Below are 18,072 nucleotides of genomic sequence, written 5' to 3'. Positions count from 1 at the left end.
GCATATCAATGTAAGTCAATGGAAAATTGAATTTGTTATGCACAAATTGCATCCAATTTTTAAAGGACAACTATGGCAAATAATGTTAAAATGTACAATATGTAAATAAAATATAATATATAAAGGATATATATACATATATATTGTAAAATATATAATATAATTATAAAATGTACATTTCTTCCAGAGTTAAATGCACTTTAAATGTGTTTTCTCTTATGTCATTGTAACTTACAGCAGGTAGTAAAAAGTTAACTGATCTGACAGATTTTGGACAAGTCCATCGCCTCATGAGAGATTCTCAGTATTACATTTATTCTTGACAAAAGCATTCCCTGGAAAGGATCTACATAAAGATGCCTCCCTAATTCTGCAGACTATTCTGAGCAACGTACATTCAGGAAGTGCATTTGCAAATGAAGAAATACCTAAGAATACCCCTATGAGAGTAAGATCTGCCAGATTTTCACTACCTACTGTAAGTGACAGCAACATAGGAAACAAAAAAAACAAAAAAAATTATACTACATTTTACTGTGGGAGAAATTTACATTTTATATGTATTTATTTTAAATTTTACAATAGTTTGCTATAATTATCCTAAGAGAACAGAGGCGCCAGCAGGATAAAAGGTAATAAACATTTTAAAATATGCTGGGAGGCAGTGGTGGACTTACCTCCACAAAGCAGACTCAAAATACTGTCTGAATTAAACAAATACATTTATTATTGGTACCCCAAAAGATGCAACACGTTTCGCAGGCACAGCCCGCTTCATCAGGCAATAAGATAGGGGACAAACAGTAGCTCGTCAGTAGCACAAATAGCGCCTCTGGCAGTTTGCTATAATTGTCTTTTACCTTAATTAGATATATTGAAATCTAAATTATCTCCGGTGGTATGCATGGAAAAATCGCAATCTGAAAAAACACATAAAAAATGCGCAGAAACAAAAGATTCGGAACTGCCAAATAGCAAAACGCAGAATTGTAAAAGGGAAACAACGTGGAAAAACACAGCCAAAAATTGCTGGTATAATTGTGTAAGCTGCCTTGGATAATACTTACAGCCTCTGGTATGGGGCATCTAAGCTAACATGGTCTCTGTGCTGCTGACACCTGTCTGTGATCGGCAGTATATATAGGCAGACGTTACCCCTGGGGGACTTGTTAGGAGCTGCTGTGGATGGAATGTAAATGATTGTGAATTGTAAACCTTCTGCATTACCCTTTGAGGAATTTCTAATGGAGATAATATATCAGGTCTTCATCAAGAGAGCATCTTCCAGCCAACGGTGTCAAGCCACCACTGCCTAACTGAAGTGACCAAAGGGAACATTATGATTAAAAATGTGCTGCCACTCTAAACTTGTGAACAGTCATTGAAATCAACTCATATTTATAAAACCTTAAAGGGACCCTGAGCTCTTATTAAAAATGAAATTTGGACTTCCTCCAGCCCCCTGTAGGCGGTGAGGTCCCCGGCGTCCACCTGATCCCAGCTTCAGTAATCCGCCGACTTTGGCCGAAAATGCCTGTGCATGCGAAAATGCCTGCTGTGCATGCTGCGCGTCATCACGCCGGCTGGTGTAAGAGTCCTGCACATGCGCACGGTACAGTCTTAGAGAGCCGCACATGAGCAGGACTCTTACGTCGGCCAGTGTGATGAAGTGCAGCGTGTGACGCGGGGGTGCGAATGGGTGATTTCGGGTGAAGTCGGCGGGTTACCGTAGCCGGGACAAGGACCACAGAAGACACCAGGAGGATGCCGGGGGACCTTGCTGCCTACAAGAGGCTGGAGGAAGCCCCAAGTAAGTCCGAATTTCATTTTTATGGATAGTCCCCTTAAAAAGCATTCAGTGCAAAAACCATGGTTGCGTAACATGAGACATGCTGTTTGCATCCTGGAAGACATTTTATCCCGTTTACAGATAGGAAATGGTTCCCTGGGTTCTACCACATCCATCTCTCCCAGTGGTGACCCCTAGTAGGGGTGTAACGGAAGTGGCACATGCCCCCCAGCAAATGTATCATGGCGCCCCCACATTATTGCCAGACACACCCCCTGCATCATGGCTGAAAGGAAAACAGCCGCAGTCCACTCCTTGTGAAAATCCACAAAACCTTTGGATGGCCTTTTTCTGATGATCATCTCCAGGCTGCGGTCATCCCTGCAGCTTGTGCACCTTTTTCTTCCACACTTTTCCCTTCCACATAACGTTTTATTAATGTGCTTTGATACAGCACTTTGGGAACATACAGCTTCCTTTGCAAGTACTGTACCTTTCAAGGCTTTCCCTCCTTCTGGAGGGTGTCAATGATCAACTGTCAGGTCAGCAGTCTTTCCCATGATTGTGATTGCTACTGAACCAGACTGAGAGACAATTAGGAACCCTTTGCAGGTGTTTTGGATAAATTAGCTGATTAGGGTCTGACACTCTGAGCATAGAATATTGAACCTTTTCGCAACATTCTAATGGCCTGAGATTATGATTTTGGGGTTCTCATAAGCTGTAAACCATAATCATCAAAATTATAACAGATAAAGGCTTGAAATATCTCGCTTTGCATGTAATGAGTCTATTTCATATATCAATTTCACCTTTTAAGTTGAATAACTGAAATAAATGGACTTTTGTACAATTTTTCAAACTTCATTTGTATGAGGGCACATAAAGGGTACATTTCATATAGGGCACTCTAATGGAAAGTAGTTGGCTACTGAAGGCTACCGAAGAGGCATTACATACAGAGGCACTATGATGGGGGTACACTATAGAATGGGATAGGAGCTAAACATAGGGGGTGTTACAATGAAAATACTGCCTAGCTGCCTCTTACTTCAACACTTACCTATCATTGAATATAAGTCAATGTCGTGTATAAGTCGACTCCAATATTTGACCCTCGTAAGCTGGATGTTTTTATTGACTCGAGTATAAGTCTACCCAGCAAAGTTAATGGCTACTCTTGGGGACCAGGAAGAATTAACAGCAGCACTGTATAAAGTATTGCAGTCCCTCCTGTCCTTCAAAGGACACCCGAGGCGAAAATAAAGTAATGAAATAAACGATTGTATCCATCTTCCTTCTCCTAAAAATGACTTTTTAAGATATTCCACCGTTTTATTTTGTTTAAATCTACTTTTTAAGTTGTAACTGTTTTATTGTTTTTGCTCAATAGCACATTTATTGAAATATGCCAGAGATAAAATCTACAAACTACTGACCCTTTTTTTTTCTTTCCTGCTCTCAGAAGCCATTTTATGTTAGGAAAACGTTTTATAGTTGGAATTTCTTATCAGTGAGGGTCACACTGTAGTCACTTCCTGTCTGAGTCATGACTGAGTCAGCCACTTACATACCTTATATTTAACTCTTTCAGGCAGAGAAAGAAAAAAAGGAACACAGCATAGTTATTTGTGTGCTAGGCACTGTACATACCCATGTCTATCTCATCATGTCACATGTCACCTCGGGTATCCTTTAAGTGCAGCCAATACCTCCTCCAGGCCCCCAAGTGCAGCAATTATTCACTCCCTTCTATGCAGCCCAGTATTTTCTCCTCTGCCCCTTTCCTTGTTAATTGTTGTGGCCAGGACTTTCAGACCTGTTTTTTCTTGGCATTTCCTTTATCAAGAATGTGTAACTTACCATTGGATAGATTGCTGCAACTGGGAATGTCATTAATAGTACACACATTACTCAGTGTGCTCAGTGTTACCTGTGACTCATGTATAAGTCATTCCTTATACTTTTATTTTGTGAGTCAGACCTACATTTCTAGACTTAGAGTTGAGTATGTACAGTACTAAGGAAAATTTACAACATAAAATAACCAATTAACACACTTGGCAACATATTCTTTCTCTCTTCATTTCTATTTATTTATTTATATTGTATTTATTTTTGATACAGTAAAAGTAGTACTAACGTAGAAAAAACATTTTTTTTAAATCAAATATCACCATTATATATTGTGGCAGAAATACAATTGAAGGGTTAAATTAGTTAAATAGTGGAGGATAGTTTGAGTTTTTGGTGTTTTTTTTGTTTTGTTCTTTTTTACTGACAAAAGAGGTATTTTTTTAAATGTCACAAACACACACACACACACACACACACACACACACATACACGCACACACACACACACACACACATACACGCACACACACACATACACACACACACATACACGCACACACACACATACATACACACACACACACACACACACACACACACACACATACACACACACACACACACATACACGCACACACACACACACACACACACACACATACACACACACACACACACACACACACACACACACACACATACACGCACACACACACATACATACACACACACACACACACACACACACACACACACATACACACACACACACACACACACACCACACACACACACACACACACACACACACATACACACACACACACACACCACACACACCACACACACCACACACACCACACACACACACACACACACACACACACACACACACACACACACACACACACACACACACACACACACACACACACACACACACACACACACACACACACACACTACCAGACATGGTACTAACCCTTGTTAACCTTCTAGCTAATTGAAAATAGGTTTTCAATAAATTGCAATTTCACAATAGAAATTCGGAATCCTACAAAATTTGAAATTCGTTAGGAATTCTGTGCGAACTTTCAGGATTACAACTATTGCTGATATCAAGTCATAGACAGGCACATAAGAAGAGATTGTGGCAAACAGCAATGGGAGTGACACCGTTGTGATGAGGTATGAACACTAGGGACACTAATGGCAATCTTCCTGCATTGCACCAGGCTTACGAGCTCACTTCCTGGTGGCAAATCTGATCACATGGTGAACATGGTAAACCAGAAACATTGTGCCAATTACAGTAAATATGGCTGCATCACATTCTCATGACCTAATTCTGCCTCCTCTGTGTTTTAAAGAGCATTTGAAACAAAAATAGAAATAAAAAAAGAGATATTTACCTTGGGAGGGTGAAGCCTCTGAATCCTAATGAGGCTTCCAGTCCACTGTCCTCCTTAGCCAGCGCACTCCAGAGGTGGGACCCCTGTCTCATGCAGGAGCAGTAGCAGCTTGCTGCTCAGGCTCTGGCGGAAATAGCTCAGCCTGATTGAGTCCACTCTACATCACAGGTGCATATGACTCAAGCCTGCACAGCAGAGAAGATCCAAACAGGCTCAGCTACTTCTGCCAGAGCCCGAGCGGTATATAAAACTATTCTGCGTATTTTCTTGCTTTCTGGTGGCTTGAAAGGCATTTTATTTAAAATAAGAAAATATCACCTAGTAGAGAACTTAAAGGGAACCTAAACTGAGAAGGATATGGATTTTTCCTTTTAAAATAATACCAGTTGCCTGAATCGCCTGCTGATCCCCTGTCTCTAATACTTTTAGCCACAGCCCCTGAACAAGCATGCAGATCAGGTGCTCTGACTGAAGTCAGACTGGATTAGCTGCATGCTTGTTTTAGGGTGTGATTCAGCCACTATTGCAGTCACAGAGATCAGCTGGACTGCCAGACAACTGGTATTGTTTAACAGGAAACATCCATATCACTCTCAGTTAAGGTTCCCTTTAAAGAGGAACTCCAGCCTAAACAAACATATTGTCATTAAGTTACATTAGTTATGTTAATTAAAATAGATAGGTAATATAATCTCTTACCCACACTGTTTTAAAAGAACAGGCAAATGTTTGATTTCATGATGGCAGCCATCTTTTTGGTTAAAAGGAGGTGACAGGGAGCATGAGACACAGTTCCAACTGTCCTGTGTGCTGATCACCCCTCCCAGTTGCTAGGCAACATAAATAACAACATAGGAAATCCCATCATGCTCTGCACAGCATCAGGGAAAAAAGCCTGGGCTTTTTTTCTTTGATGGGTGGAGCTTAGCTAAAAATGCAGCTAAAAATGATGCTTGGGTAAGAAAAACAAAGTTCTGATGCTGTGAAACTGTTAAAGAAACACCAAGCCTTTTCAGTGCTGCTGAGTAGATTTTTAGTCCGGAGGTTCACTTTAAGAGAAAAGGTGAATTGGATAGGGTCCTTTATGAGAACAGTTTGGGGATGGCTTTTTCCTGGTCCAACATGACTGTGCACCAGTGCACAAAGCAACGTCCATAAAGACAACAACTTTGGATCATTATTAGTAAAAACAGAGCTAACCAGGCCATCTCATTCAACTCCAGTGCCTGACCTCACAAATGCTCTTATAGAAGAATTGTCAACAATGTCTATAAACACACTCCTAAACTTTGCAGAAAGCCTACTGAGAAGAGTTGAAGCTATTACAGCTGTAAAGGGAAGGTCAAATCCATATTTAAGCATATGAATCAAATTAAAGGACTGGAAGATAATATTACCCACTAGCTGATTGCCCGGCGTTGCCCGGGTATGTATTTGGCTGGTGTTGGCTCCGCCTACTCTTTCTAACCCTAACACACAATTACTCACTGACCAAGTTTGTGAACTTTGCGGTCTTTGGTATCAATAATCTGCATTGAAATGAAACAAATCTGATTGGCTGTGTGTGGCTCCACCCCCTTTTCTGAATTTCAACCCCAGTCACCCAATAACCAACTGTACCAGGTTTGAGGCCTGTGCCATTAACAGTTCAAGAATGGTAGCAATTAAATATTTACCTTGAAAAGCAACAGGTGAAGTTTGATTCACTTTTGTAGGCTCCACCCACTTTTCTGAATATTAATCCCAGTCTCCCAGTGACCAACTGTGCAAAGTTTAAAGGGGAACTGAAGAGAGAGGTATATGGAGGCTGTGAATGCTTATTTCCTTTTAGACAATACCAGTTGCCTGGCAGCCCTGCTGATCCTCTGCCTCTAATACTATTAGCCATAGCCCCTGAACAAGCATGCAGCAGATCAGGTGTTTCAGTGGTTCAGACTTATAAGTCTGATCTGACAAGACTAGCTGCATGCTTGTTTCTGGTTTTTATCAGATACTACTGCAGAGAAATAGACCAGCAGGGCTGCCAGGCAACTGGTATTGATTAAAAGGAAATAAACATGACAGCCTCCGTATACCTCTCTCTTCAGTTCCCCTTTAAAAACCCTGCCATTAACAGAATGGCTGCAGTTTACATTTTCCCAGTGAAATTTGTATTTGTCTCCACCTACTGATGACCCGGCATTGCCCGGGTATGTATTTGACTGGTGTTTTGGTTCCGCCCACTTTCTAACCCTAACACACAAACACTCAATGACCAAGTTTGTGAGCTTTGGGGTCTTTGGCATCAATAATTTGTATATTCCCATAGAAATAAAACAAATCAGATAGGCTGTTTGTGGCTCCACCCCTCTCCAGCATTTGAACCCCAGTCACCCAATGACCAACTGTAGCAGGTTTGAGGCATCTGCTATTAACAGTGTAAAAATGGCAGCAATTTAAATATTCCACTTGAAAATCAACAGGTGAATTTTGATTGGCTATTATAGGCTGCACCCACTTCCCTGAATAGTAATCTCAGTCACTCAGTGACCATCTGGGCTTGGGAACCCTGAAATAAACAGTGTAAGAAGGGCTGCAGTTTATACTTTCCCAGTGAAATTTGTTTTTGGCTCCGCCCACTTTTTGTAACCTGGACACAAAGTCACTACTCAATGCCCAAGTTTGTGAGTTTGGAGTCCTTGGCATCAATAATTTGCATTTTCCCATGAAATGAAACAAATCTGATTCACTGTTTGTGGCTCTGTCCCCTTTTCTGAATTTGGACCTCAGTTACCCAATGACCAACTGTACCAGGTTTTTTAGGCTTGTGCCATTAACAGTGAATAAATGGCAGCAATTGTAATATTCTCCTTGAAAAGTGACATGTGATTTTTGATTGGCATTTTTAGGCTCCACCCACTTTTCTGAATATTAATCACAGTCACCCAGTAACCAGCTATGCTAAGTTTGAGAACCCTGCCATTAACAGTGAAGAAGGGCTGCAGTTTACAATTTCCCAGAAAAATCTGTTTTTAACTCCACCCACTTTTTGTAACCTTGACACACAGTCACTACTCAATGGCCAAGTTTGTGAGCTTTTGGGTTCCTGGCAAGGCTGGCATCAAAATTGTGCTAATGGAAGCAGTTTATCCAGCAAAGAAATCTGGCTGTTTTTGGCTCCGTTCCTTTACTGAATTTGAACCCCAAACACTTAACGACCGACTGTAGGAGGTTTGAGGCCTCTGCTATTAACAGTGTGAGAATGGCTGCAGTTTCAATATTCCCCTTGAAAATCAATAGGTGAATTTTGATTGGCTCTTGTAGGCTCCACCTACTTTTCTGAATATTAATCCTAGTCACCCAGTGACCAACTGTGTGAAGTTTGAGAACCCTGCCATTAACAGTGTAAGAAAAGCTGTAGTTTACATTTTCCCATGTAAAAAGTTAGTTGTTTTTGGCTCCGCCCACTATTTCTAATCTTGACATGCAGTCACTTAATGACCAAGTTTATGAGCTTTGGGGTCCTTGGTATCAATACTTTGTATATTCCCATTGAAATTAAACAAATCTGATTGGCTGTTTTTGGCCCGCTTCCTTCAGAATTTAAACCCCAGTCTCCCAGTGACTGACTGTAACAGATGTTAGGCCTCTGCCATTAAGAGTGCATGAATGGCAGCAATGTAAATATTCCCCTTGAAAATCAAAAGGTGAATTTTGATTGGCTGCTGTAGGCTCCACCCACTTTTCTGAATATAAGTCCAAGTCACCCAGTGGCCAACTGTGTCACGTTTGAGAATCCTGCCAATAACAGAATGGCTGAAATCAATCTAACAAATCTGAGTTGCTGTTTGTGGCTCCACCCCTTTAGTGAATTTGGACCCCAGTCACCCAATGACTGACTGTATCAGGTTTGAGGCCTCTGCCACTAACAGTGTAAGAATGGTAGCAATGTGAATATTCCCCTTGAAAATCAATAGGTACATTTTGGTTGGCTGTTGTAGGCTCCACCCACATTTCTGAATATTTATCCCAGTCACCCAGTGGCCAATTGTGTAAAGTTTGGGAACCTTGCAATGTAAAAAATGAAGTGGTTGGCACCGCCCACTTTTTTTAACCTTGACATACAGTCACTCAATTATCAAGTTTATCAGCTTTGGGGTCCTTGGTATCAATACTTTGTATATTCCCATTGAAAAATAAACAAATCTGGCTGTTTGTGGCTCTGCCTCCTTCCTGAATTTGGACCCTAGTCACCCAGTGACCAACTGTACCAGGTTTGAGGCATCTGCTTTTACCAGTATAAGAGAATGGTAGCAGCTTAAATATTCCCTTTGAAAATCAAAAGGTGAATTTTTATTGGCTGTTGTAGGCTCCACCCACCTTCCAAAATCTTAATCTGTCACCAAATAAACAACTGTGCAAAGTTTGAGAACCCTGCCATTAACGTTGTAAGAATGGCTGCAGTTTATATTTTCCCAATAAAAAAGTTGTTTTGGCTTTGCCCACTTTTTGTAACCTTGACACACAGTCACTCAATGACCAAGTTTGTGAGCTGTCAGGTTCCTGGCATCAAAAATGTGTGAATGGAAGCAGTTTATCCACCAAGGAAATCTGATTGGCTGTATGTGGCCCCACCCCTTTAGTGAATTTGGACCCCAGTCACCCAATGACCGACTGTAGCAAGTTTGAAGCCTCTGCCATTAAAAGTGTAAGAATAGCAGCAGTTTAAATATTCCCCTTGAAAATCAATAGGTGAATTTTGATTGGCTGTTGTAGGCTCCACCCATTTTCTTGAATATTAATCCCAGTCACCCAGTGACCAAGTGTGGCAAGTTTGAGAACCCTGCGATTAACAGTCTAAGAATGGCTACAGTTTACATTTTCCCATTTAAAATGAACGGCTGAAATTTGATTGGCAGTTTTATGCTCCGCCCACTTTTCCTGGATTTGTAACCTCGGTCACCAAGTGACCAACTGTGCCAAGTGTGGGGACTCTGGCTTGATTACTGTGAGAATGGCAGCCTTTTACATTTTTTCCATTGACTTGAATGGGTGAAATCTGATTTGCTGTTTGTAGCTCCGCCCATGTGTGCAGGGGGGCCACGAGACCCCCAGAACATATCATCCCAGGTAGTAAGGGATCTGTGTACCAAGTTTCGTTCAAATCGGTCAAGCCGTTTTCGCGTGATCGCGGCTCATACATACACACACACACGCACACACACACACACACACACACACACGCACACACACACACACACACACGCACGCACGCACGCACGCACACGCACACACACACACTCATACACACATCCGATTTTATATATATAGATTTAAAGGGCAACTGAAGAGAAAGGAATATGAAGGCTGCATATTTATTTCCTTTTAAGCAATACTAGTTGCCTGGCAGCCCTGCTGATCCTCTGCCTCTAACACTTTTAGCCATAGACCGCGAACAAGCATGCAGCAGATCAGGGGCTTGATTCACAAAGCGGTGCTAACTGTTAGCATGCCTGTGAAAACCCCCTTAGCACGTCTAAACCAGCTTTTCGTGCGCAAAACTTTACAATTTTACGCGCGTACTGCACAGAGCGCAGGGCGCTCCGCTCGAAGTGCCCATTAAAGCCTATGGGACTTAGCGTGCGCATAAGACTTTGCGCGCGTAAAACTTTGCGCGCAAAACTTTGCGGGCGATCTGATTGAGAAATCCAGTGCTAACCGACTTAGCACCCTGGTTAGCACGTCTAAAGACTTTAGACGTGCTAAGTAGGTTAGCACGGTTTTGTGAATCAAGCCCCAGATGTTTCTGACATTATTGACAGATCTGACAAGATTAGCTGCATGCTTGCTTCAGGTATTATTCAGGCACTAGTGCAACCAAATAGATCAGCAGGGCTTCCAGGCAACTGGTATTGTTTAAAAGGCAATACATATGGTAGCCTCTATATCTCTCTCACTTCAGTCACCCTCTAAGCCATCAAAAACTACAAATAGTTTTTGAAGTGGAGTGGACTAAAAATATAGTTTACTGGTTAAAGCAACAGGGACGAAGATACTTAGTATCCCAGGGACAACACATATATAAGTAGATCAAGTCTACATAACATATGTACTATACTGTCTATGTTATGATTTCAGTTAATGTTATATAGTAAACACAGAGAAAACTGTTCCAACCACTTTCTATATTTATTGCCTCTGACTGAAGCCAACCCTGATGTAATTTCTTCCCTTATTCTGTTTTTCTCCTCTGGCTGGTGTATGCGATGGCAGCCCTCCTCCTCACTGAGCTCTGTAAAAACTGCACTGTCATATCTAGCTTGCTTTGTAAACACATGTGAGCATGACATAGATCGTATTTCAGCAGCTTCTGCAGAAGAGTGAGATGTATTTCCCTTCTCAGCCTCATGTCACACTGAACTGCCCTCAGCCAGTCAGTGAGGAGAAGGCATGAGGGAGGGCAGATAACAAGCTTCCCTCTCCCTGGCTATGTACCAAAAAGCCAGGCTCATTAAGATAAAAATAATTACAGAAGATGTTTTTATGATTATAGTGGAATGCTTGCAATGCAGGGTCAGGATGTAGACTACATGATAAACACAGAGCAGTGGATAAACAGAATTTGATTTTAAGAATGCTACTTTTGACATAAGTATATGTACAAGAGCCCTGTGTACACAGTAGGTAGATATAATCCAGATATTTTACTGGCACATCCAAAAAGACAGGTACAGCAGCTGATGCTTTTCAGGCACATGGATCCATATGCAATAAAGTTTTTCACCTGAGCTATCTCCAAAAAGATCATTTTCGATCTAAAATACATTTTCAGCATTTTACAATTGAAAAACTATCCAAAAGTTGTTGAACAAGTACTATCAATTTTATTTTGAGTATTTCCTTGCTTGCTGGTGATGCAAAAGGCATTTTATGACAAGTTGTGAAAATGTCACCAAGGAGAAAACACACGGCCTCTGAAGACGCTGTTCTAGCGAAGCGATCGCCAGGTGGGCCGCCACCCCCACATTGCCCTGCAGCCTTTTGGTGAGTAGGAACGGAGTTGTTTGGTGTATGAAATTAGTGTCATGCTGGCAGCATTTTATATGTTTTAGAAGATATAAGCCGACACAATAAAGCTTTTTTATACTGCTTACATCGGAGTGGCGGGGAATCGATCTACTACCAAAGCTTTAGTATATCTGTTTTTCTGTACCCAGAGCACACGTTTTGCAGCAAGTGGCATCACACCTTGAACCTTCCTACTATTGGGTGTATCCTGGAGTACTAGCTCTGCAGGTCTGCTACAACCTTCCTCTTCACCATAGACTGTTAAAATATCTGTAGTGTGCACGGTTCTGGGTGTCAGTGGGCTGTGGAGTGTCTCACACAGAGAAATGCAATAGTACTATCAGAATACAGTGATATAATAATGCACTGGAGTGGTTCTATGTCTGCAACTTAATGAGGCAACAACAGTAGTGTGTACACAGCTCTGGGTGTCAGAGGGCTGTGGAGTGTCGCAAACAAAACAAAATACAGGAAACATATGTGCTAGCTCTCTGTTTGAGGTGCTTTCACAGCAAGTGAGGAACAAGAACACAGGCCTAGCTAATGCTTTCCCTACCTATCTGCAGCAAGTCTGACCCTGCTCTCACTATCACTGCAGCCAGCAGAGAATTAATCCAATATGGCCACCACAACTGCTTTTTAATAGTGGGGTGGGGGGTCCAGGAGGGGGCTCTAGCTGATTGGCTGTCATGTGTCTGCTGACTGTGAGGTAAGAAGTCAAAGTTTGGCTACATGAAGATGTATAGAAGGCGGGTCGAACACGCCATATGTTCGCAGTTCGCCGAAAACGTGACCAGCGGAAATTCGGTGGGAATTGTCCGCCGGCGAACTGTTTGGGCCATCTCTGCATATGGGCCATGGTCTTTAGTCATAAATCATTAAAGGCCATAGTCCATATGCAATTAACTTTTTCTCCTGCGTTTTCTCTTTGGAGATGATTTTTCATCTTTTACTTAGAATAACTTTTCAGCACTTTACAATTAAAAAAATGCCAAAAAGTAGGTGGAAAAGTACTATCAAAATGATTTTAAATATTTTCTTGCTTGCTGGTGATTTAAAGAGACTCTGTAACACATTTTTCAGCCTTAGTTCTTCTATCCTATAAGTTCCTATGCCTGTTCTAATGTGCTCTGGCTTACTGCAGCCTTTCCTAATTGCACTGTCTCTGTAATAAATCTTATCTCCTTTCCTCTGTCGGCTCTGTCGGGCTAAGGCTTGAATGTGTGGAATGTGCAGGGCTGCTTGTAATTGGATAGAAGCGATACACACCCTCTGCAGGCCCCCTGCAAGCTCTGTATGACTCACACACTCTGTTTATGTGAGCCTATCACAAGCTGGTTAGTTTGTTTGTAAACACTGCCTAAAACTGGCAATTACAAGCCAGGATTGCAGCAGGGAGTGGCAGAAACAGCACAGAGGGGCCCAGGAGAACATAATGAATAGAATGGTATGCTTTTTAGTGTATGAATATTAGAGTACAGATTCTCTTTAAAATGCATTTTATTGAAGTTTTAAAATATCACTTAGGAGAAAACTCAGGAGAAACAGTTAATTGCATATGGGCTCCAAGTTTTCTCCTAGGAGATATTTTCACAACTTTTAAATAAAATGCATTTTAAATCACCCAGCAAGCAAGAAAATACCTAAAATAATTTTGATTGAGTGTCTGAAACGTGTCAGCTGCTGTGCCTGTCTTTTGGATGTGCCAGGTATCTGTATTATATCTACCTATGGAGTGCAGCGGGCTCTTGTACATACTAGTATTGCTGCCTGGTGGAAGGATGTCCTGGCACCACCAGGTGGTGGGTGGGTGATTGAGATGCGTACGTTAAAAAAGGGCGCTGGGAAAAAAGGGCGCAGGGTTTTAAACAATAAGCATGAATAGCGTTTTAAAAAAAATTGTGCTATATTTCGTTTAAAAATAATGTTTTATAAAGTTATAAATCATTAAATAATGTGTATGAAATCAGGAATTGTAAAAACTGTAATCTTCCCTGTTTAAAAAGTGAAATGTATAATAACGTTTTATAAAAGATTAATACGAATTTCACTAAAGCTATACCTAACCCTACTCTCACACAGAACCCTCCCTGTACCTACCCCTAACCCCTAGACCCCCCTGTTGGTGCCTAAACCTAAGACCCCCCTGATGGTGCCTAAACCTAAGACCACCCTGGTGGTGCCTAACCCTAAGACCCCCCTGGTGGTGCCTAACCCTAAGACCCCCCTGGTGGTGCCTAAACCTAAGACCCCCCTGGTGGTGCCTAAACCTAAGACCCCCCTGTGATAAGCATTAATAATGTTTAAAAAAATATTGTGCTGTTTTTCGTTTAAAAATAATGTTTTAAAAAAGATTGTACTGTTTTTCGTTTAAAAAATTATAAATCATTAAATAATGTGTAATCATGAGAAGCAATTATAAAACAGTAAAAGTCTCCGGGCGCCGCTTGTAAAACGTTATTTTTCTCCGGTGCCCATTAAACAATATTTATTATGGGAGTGAATGGCGGCGGCGCCCTTTTTGTCCACTTGCCTCATGCGCCCGAATGTACTGTTTCCCATGGAGATATGAGTAGTCTTTCTGCAGCTACTTCTTTGACACAGGAATCCATGGCTTGAATCTTGGCTCGAGCAGAACCTTTTCAGTTAGGAGTCCTCAGGCAAGACTCTCTAATGCTCCAGGGTGGCCTTCTGAGTGTGCCCTTGTTGGCAGCTGCAGGCCTCAAGTGTTTTGAGTCCGACAGGAGAATAGCACTATGCAAGTGTTAGGTCTGCACCTGCTGAAGCAGTGGAGGCATTCTGAAAGCACATTAATGAAGCAGGTATCTCTAGAAATGATACTGTTGATGTAAGTACAGTGTGAAAGTTTATACTGTCCATACATTAAAAACATACATAAAAAACATGGTAAATTGATAATGCAAATATATTCAATTATTGATAAAAGTCCTAATTTAAAGGGTACCCAAACTGTAATCAAAATGTTCCCTTTTACTTATCTTGGGCTTCTTCCATAGTCTTGCAGGTCTCTCACTGTCCTCCTGGTCCTCTTCCTCAGTCTTCTGTGAGGCCTAATAAAGTTCCCAACTTAGTTAAGTCATGCACTACTGTGCATGCACTGACCTGGCAGTGCATTTCCTTGATTGAGCTCCTGTTGCCGGGAGTGCACAGTTCATTCAAATTGGTAAGTTAGATTAGCTAAGTCACAGACTTTACTGGGCCACACAGCAGATTCAGGAAGAGGAGTGGAAGGACAGCGAGGGACCTACAAGACTATTGGGGCTGAACGAAGCCCCATGTAAGTAAAAGGGGACACTTTGATTATAACAAGGGTATTCTTTAAAGAGAGTCTGAAGCGAGAATAAATCTCGCTTCAGCTCTTATATATAGCAGGGGCATGAGTGCCCCTGCTAAAACGCCGCTATCCCGCGGCTAAACGGGGGTCCCTTCACCCCCAAATCCCCGTCCGTGCAGCGCATCCCCTCTTCCGCATAGAGGCAGGGCTAGCCGCCGCAGCCCTGCCTCACGCGCGTCTGTCAGCACGTATCTCCGCCTCTCCCCTGCCCCTCTCAGTCTTCCTTCGCTGAGAGGGGTGGGGAGAGGCGGCGATGCGCCGCTGATAGACGCGACTGGAGGCAGGGCTGCAGCCGTTAGCCCTGCCTACATCAGCAGCAAAATATGCGACCAAGTTGGTCGTTGATTTTGCAGGTGTGGGGGGTGAAGGGACCCCCGTTTAGCTGTGGGATAGCGGCGTTTTAGCAGGGGCACTCATGCCCCTGCTATATATAAGCACTGAAGCGAGATTTATCCTCGCTTCAGTGTATCTTTAAAGGGAACCTTAACTGTGGGGGAAAAAAAAAATCACTTACCAGGGGCTTTCCCAAGCCTCCTGCAGCCGTCCTGTGCCCGCGCCGGTCCTTCGGTGCCCTCCGGTACCCTCCGGTACCCTCCGGTCTCCCTCCACGGCTAAGTTTCGTTTTCGGCTGATTCGTAAAGAGCCGTAAAGCGCGTCCGCATGACGCATCTTGCGTCATGAGGACGCGCTTTACGGCTCTTTACGACGGGGAATGCGGAAGAAGAGGACACTTTGCCGGAGGACGACTGGAAGTCGTCCGAAAACGAAACTTAGCCGTGGAGGGAGACCAAAGGGCACTGAAAGACCGGCGCGGGCACAGGACGGCTGCAGGAGGCTTGGGAAAGACCCAGGTAAGTAAAATTTTTTCCCCCACAGTTAAGGTTGCCTTTAAGATAGTTTAAACCCAAATATGTACACTCACATGTAAAAATGAGCTATTATGCATGCTAGTATGTATTATGCAGATGTTTTGGAAACACTAGTTTTGTATTAACTAATTTATAATGGTTTTTTTTAATTTCCTTTTGTGGATGCTTCCATGTTCTTCCAATAAAACCACTGCATGATCTTCTCTTTTATAGCGTTCATCTTCATTCCATAAAGAAGTGGGTTTGTAAGCGGTGCCACCACCAGGAATAGTACTGATGAGGTCACTCTAATTGCATAAGGCACCTCGGTAGGTCCAAACCGATACAAGAGAATCTCAAATAGAACATTGGCAGCAAAAATGACCAGGGATATAAGCTGAGAGGTGCAGGTCTGCAGTGCTTTGGCCCGAGCGTCCTTTGATTTAGCGCACACCTTTAGAATTGGAACGTAAGATAACATAATCAAGAAAGGCTTTACCAACAAGGTCTCTACAGCTATGTAGAAACCATACAGATTGTTCACTGTGGTATCAATGCAGGACAGTCTCACCACTGACCAATTATCGCAGTAGATTTTCAGTATGACATTGTCACAAAGGGGAAGACGAACTGTAAGAATGACAAGAACAAAAGTTGTAATAATAGAGTCTACCAGGGCAACAATTATCCAACTGAAGGCTTTGGTAGGTGTCATGATGGTGAAATATCTCAGAGGGTTGCAGATACACACATAACGGTCATACGCCATTACGGTTAGCATGGACATCTCAAACGACCCATAAGAATACATGCAAAAAATCTGTACCATACAGGCTGGGTAGCTGATGAGTTGTGTTTTGGAAAAGAGGTTCACAAGGAGGCCTGGAAAGAAGGAGGTACTGCCATAAAGGCCATTGGCACAGAGGGATGCTATAAAAATATACATAGGCTCATGAAGGTTCTGGTTTACAAATATTGTAGACAACACTGTGCTGTTGAAGAGGATAATCAGCAGGTAGCCAGTTAGAGATATCCCTCCATAGAGATAATTTAAATCTGTAATAACACTAAAGGTAAGGATAAACACTGAAGGGTTGGCATTTGTAAAATTTTGCATTTGTATATTTTGGCGACTCTTCCCTTAAATAAAGAAGATAAATGGAGGCTAAGCTTATGAGGGATGGTCAACATAAGTAAATACATAATGTTAATGTTGTTGATACATACACAGAAAATACTTAATGCAGATAAGGGATAAGTGAGTGAAATTTGTAAGTTCTATCTCACAGCAAATCGGACCTTTTCTTGCTTACCGAAGTTTCTCTCGAGAAAGGCCCGGTGATTTGGCAAAAGGTCTTCTGGAAGTTGTTTCCTTGTTGCCATTGTTTACCTTCACACGCCTAGAAAATAAACTGGTTCTAACAAGTACAGGGGCTTTGCATTCACCCTTGAAATTCTGCCTACTGACTTTAATGGAATTCTCAAATAAGCTTTGTCGGAAATACACAGTACCACCCGAAAGTCTAGAAAATGTTTGCAAGACTGTCAGAGATATTCTCAGTCATCCCTAATACAGATACATACATGCATAGATTGCATACACACAGACTCGTCTCAGAACATTTACTGCAATCCCAAGAAAGACATGTAGGGTTGCCTTTATGAGCTCACAATCTAAGAGGCAATAAGTTACAAACACAGTATGATGATGCAAGTAAACTATAACTAGATGATGCAAGCATGTATCCAGGAACACCCAGTCCAC

At 42.1% G+C, this 18,072-nt stretch overlaps 1 protein-coding gene across 1 annotated transcript; it reads right to left on the bottom strand.

Moving 5' to 3' along the window:
- Window positions 1–16,473: 16,473 nt before the first annotated feature.
- On the bottom strand, window positions 16,474–17,424 carry LOC137544707 (olfactory receptor 52K1-like). The gene has a single exon (XM_068265801.1). It carries the CDS (start codon window positions 17,422–17,424, stop codon window positions 16,474–16,476), a length of 951 nt encoding a protein of 316 aa, XP_068121902.1.
- Between the last annotated feature and the right edge of the window lie 648 nt (window positions 17,425–18,072).

Source organism: Hyperolius riggenbachi, chromosome 2 (genome assembly GCF_040937935.1).
Source record: "Hyperolius riggenbachi isolate aHypRig1 chromosome 2, aHypRig1.pri, whole genome shotgun sequence".
Taxonomy (NCBI): Eukaryota; Metazoa; Chordata; class Amphibia; order Anura; family Hyperoliidae; genus Hyperolius; species Hyperolius riggenbachi.
Note: the sequence above shows the minus strand (reverse complement) of the source record. Positions and strands in the feature narration are given on the sequence as shown.

Coding starts and splice junctions, on each gene's coding strand:
- LOC137544707 (XM_068265801.1), bottom strand. CDS start 17,424: ATGCAAAATTTTACAAATGCCAACCCTTCAGTGTTTATCCTTACCTTT.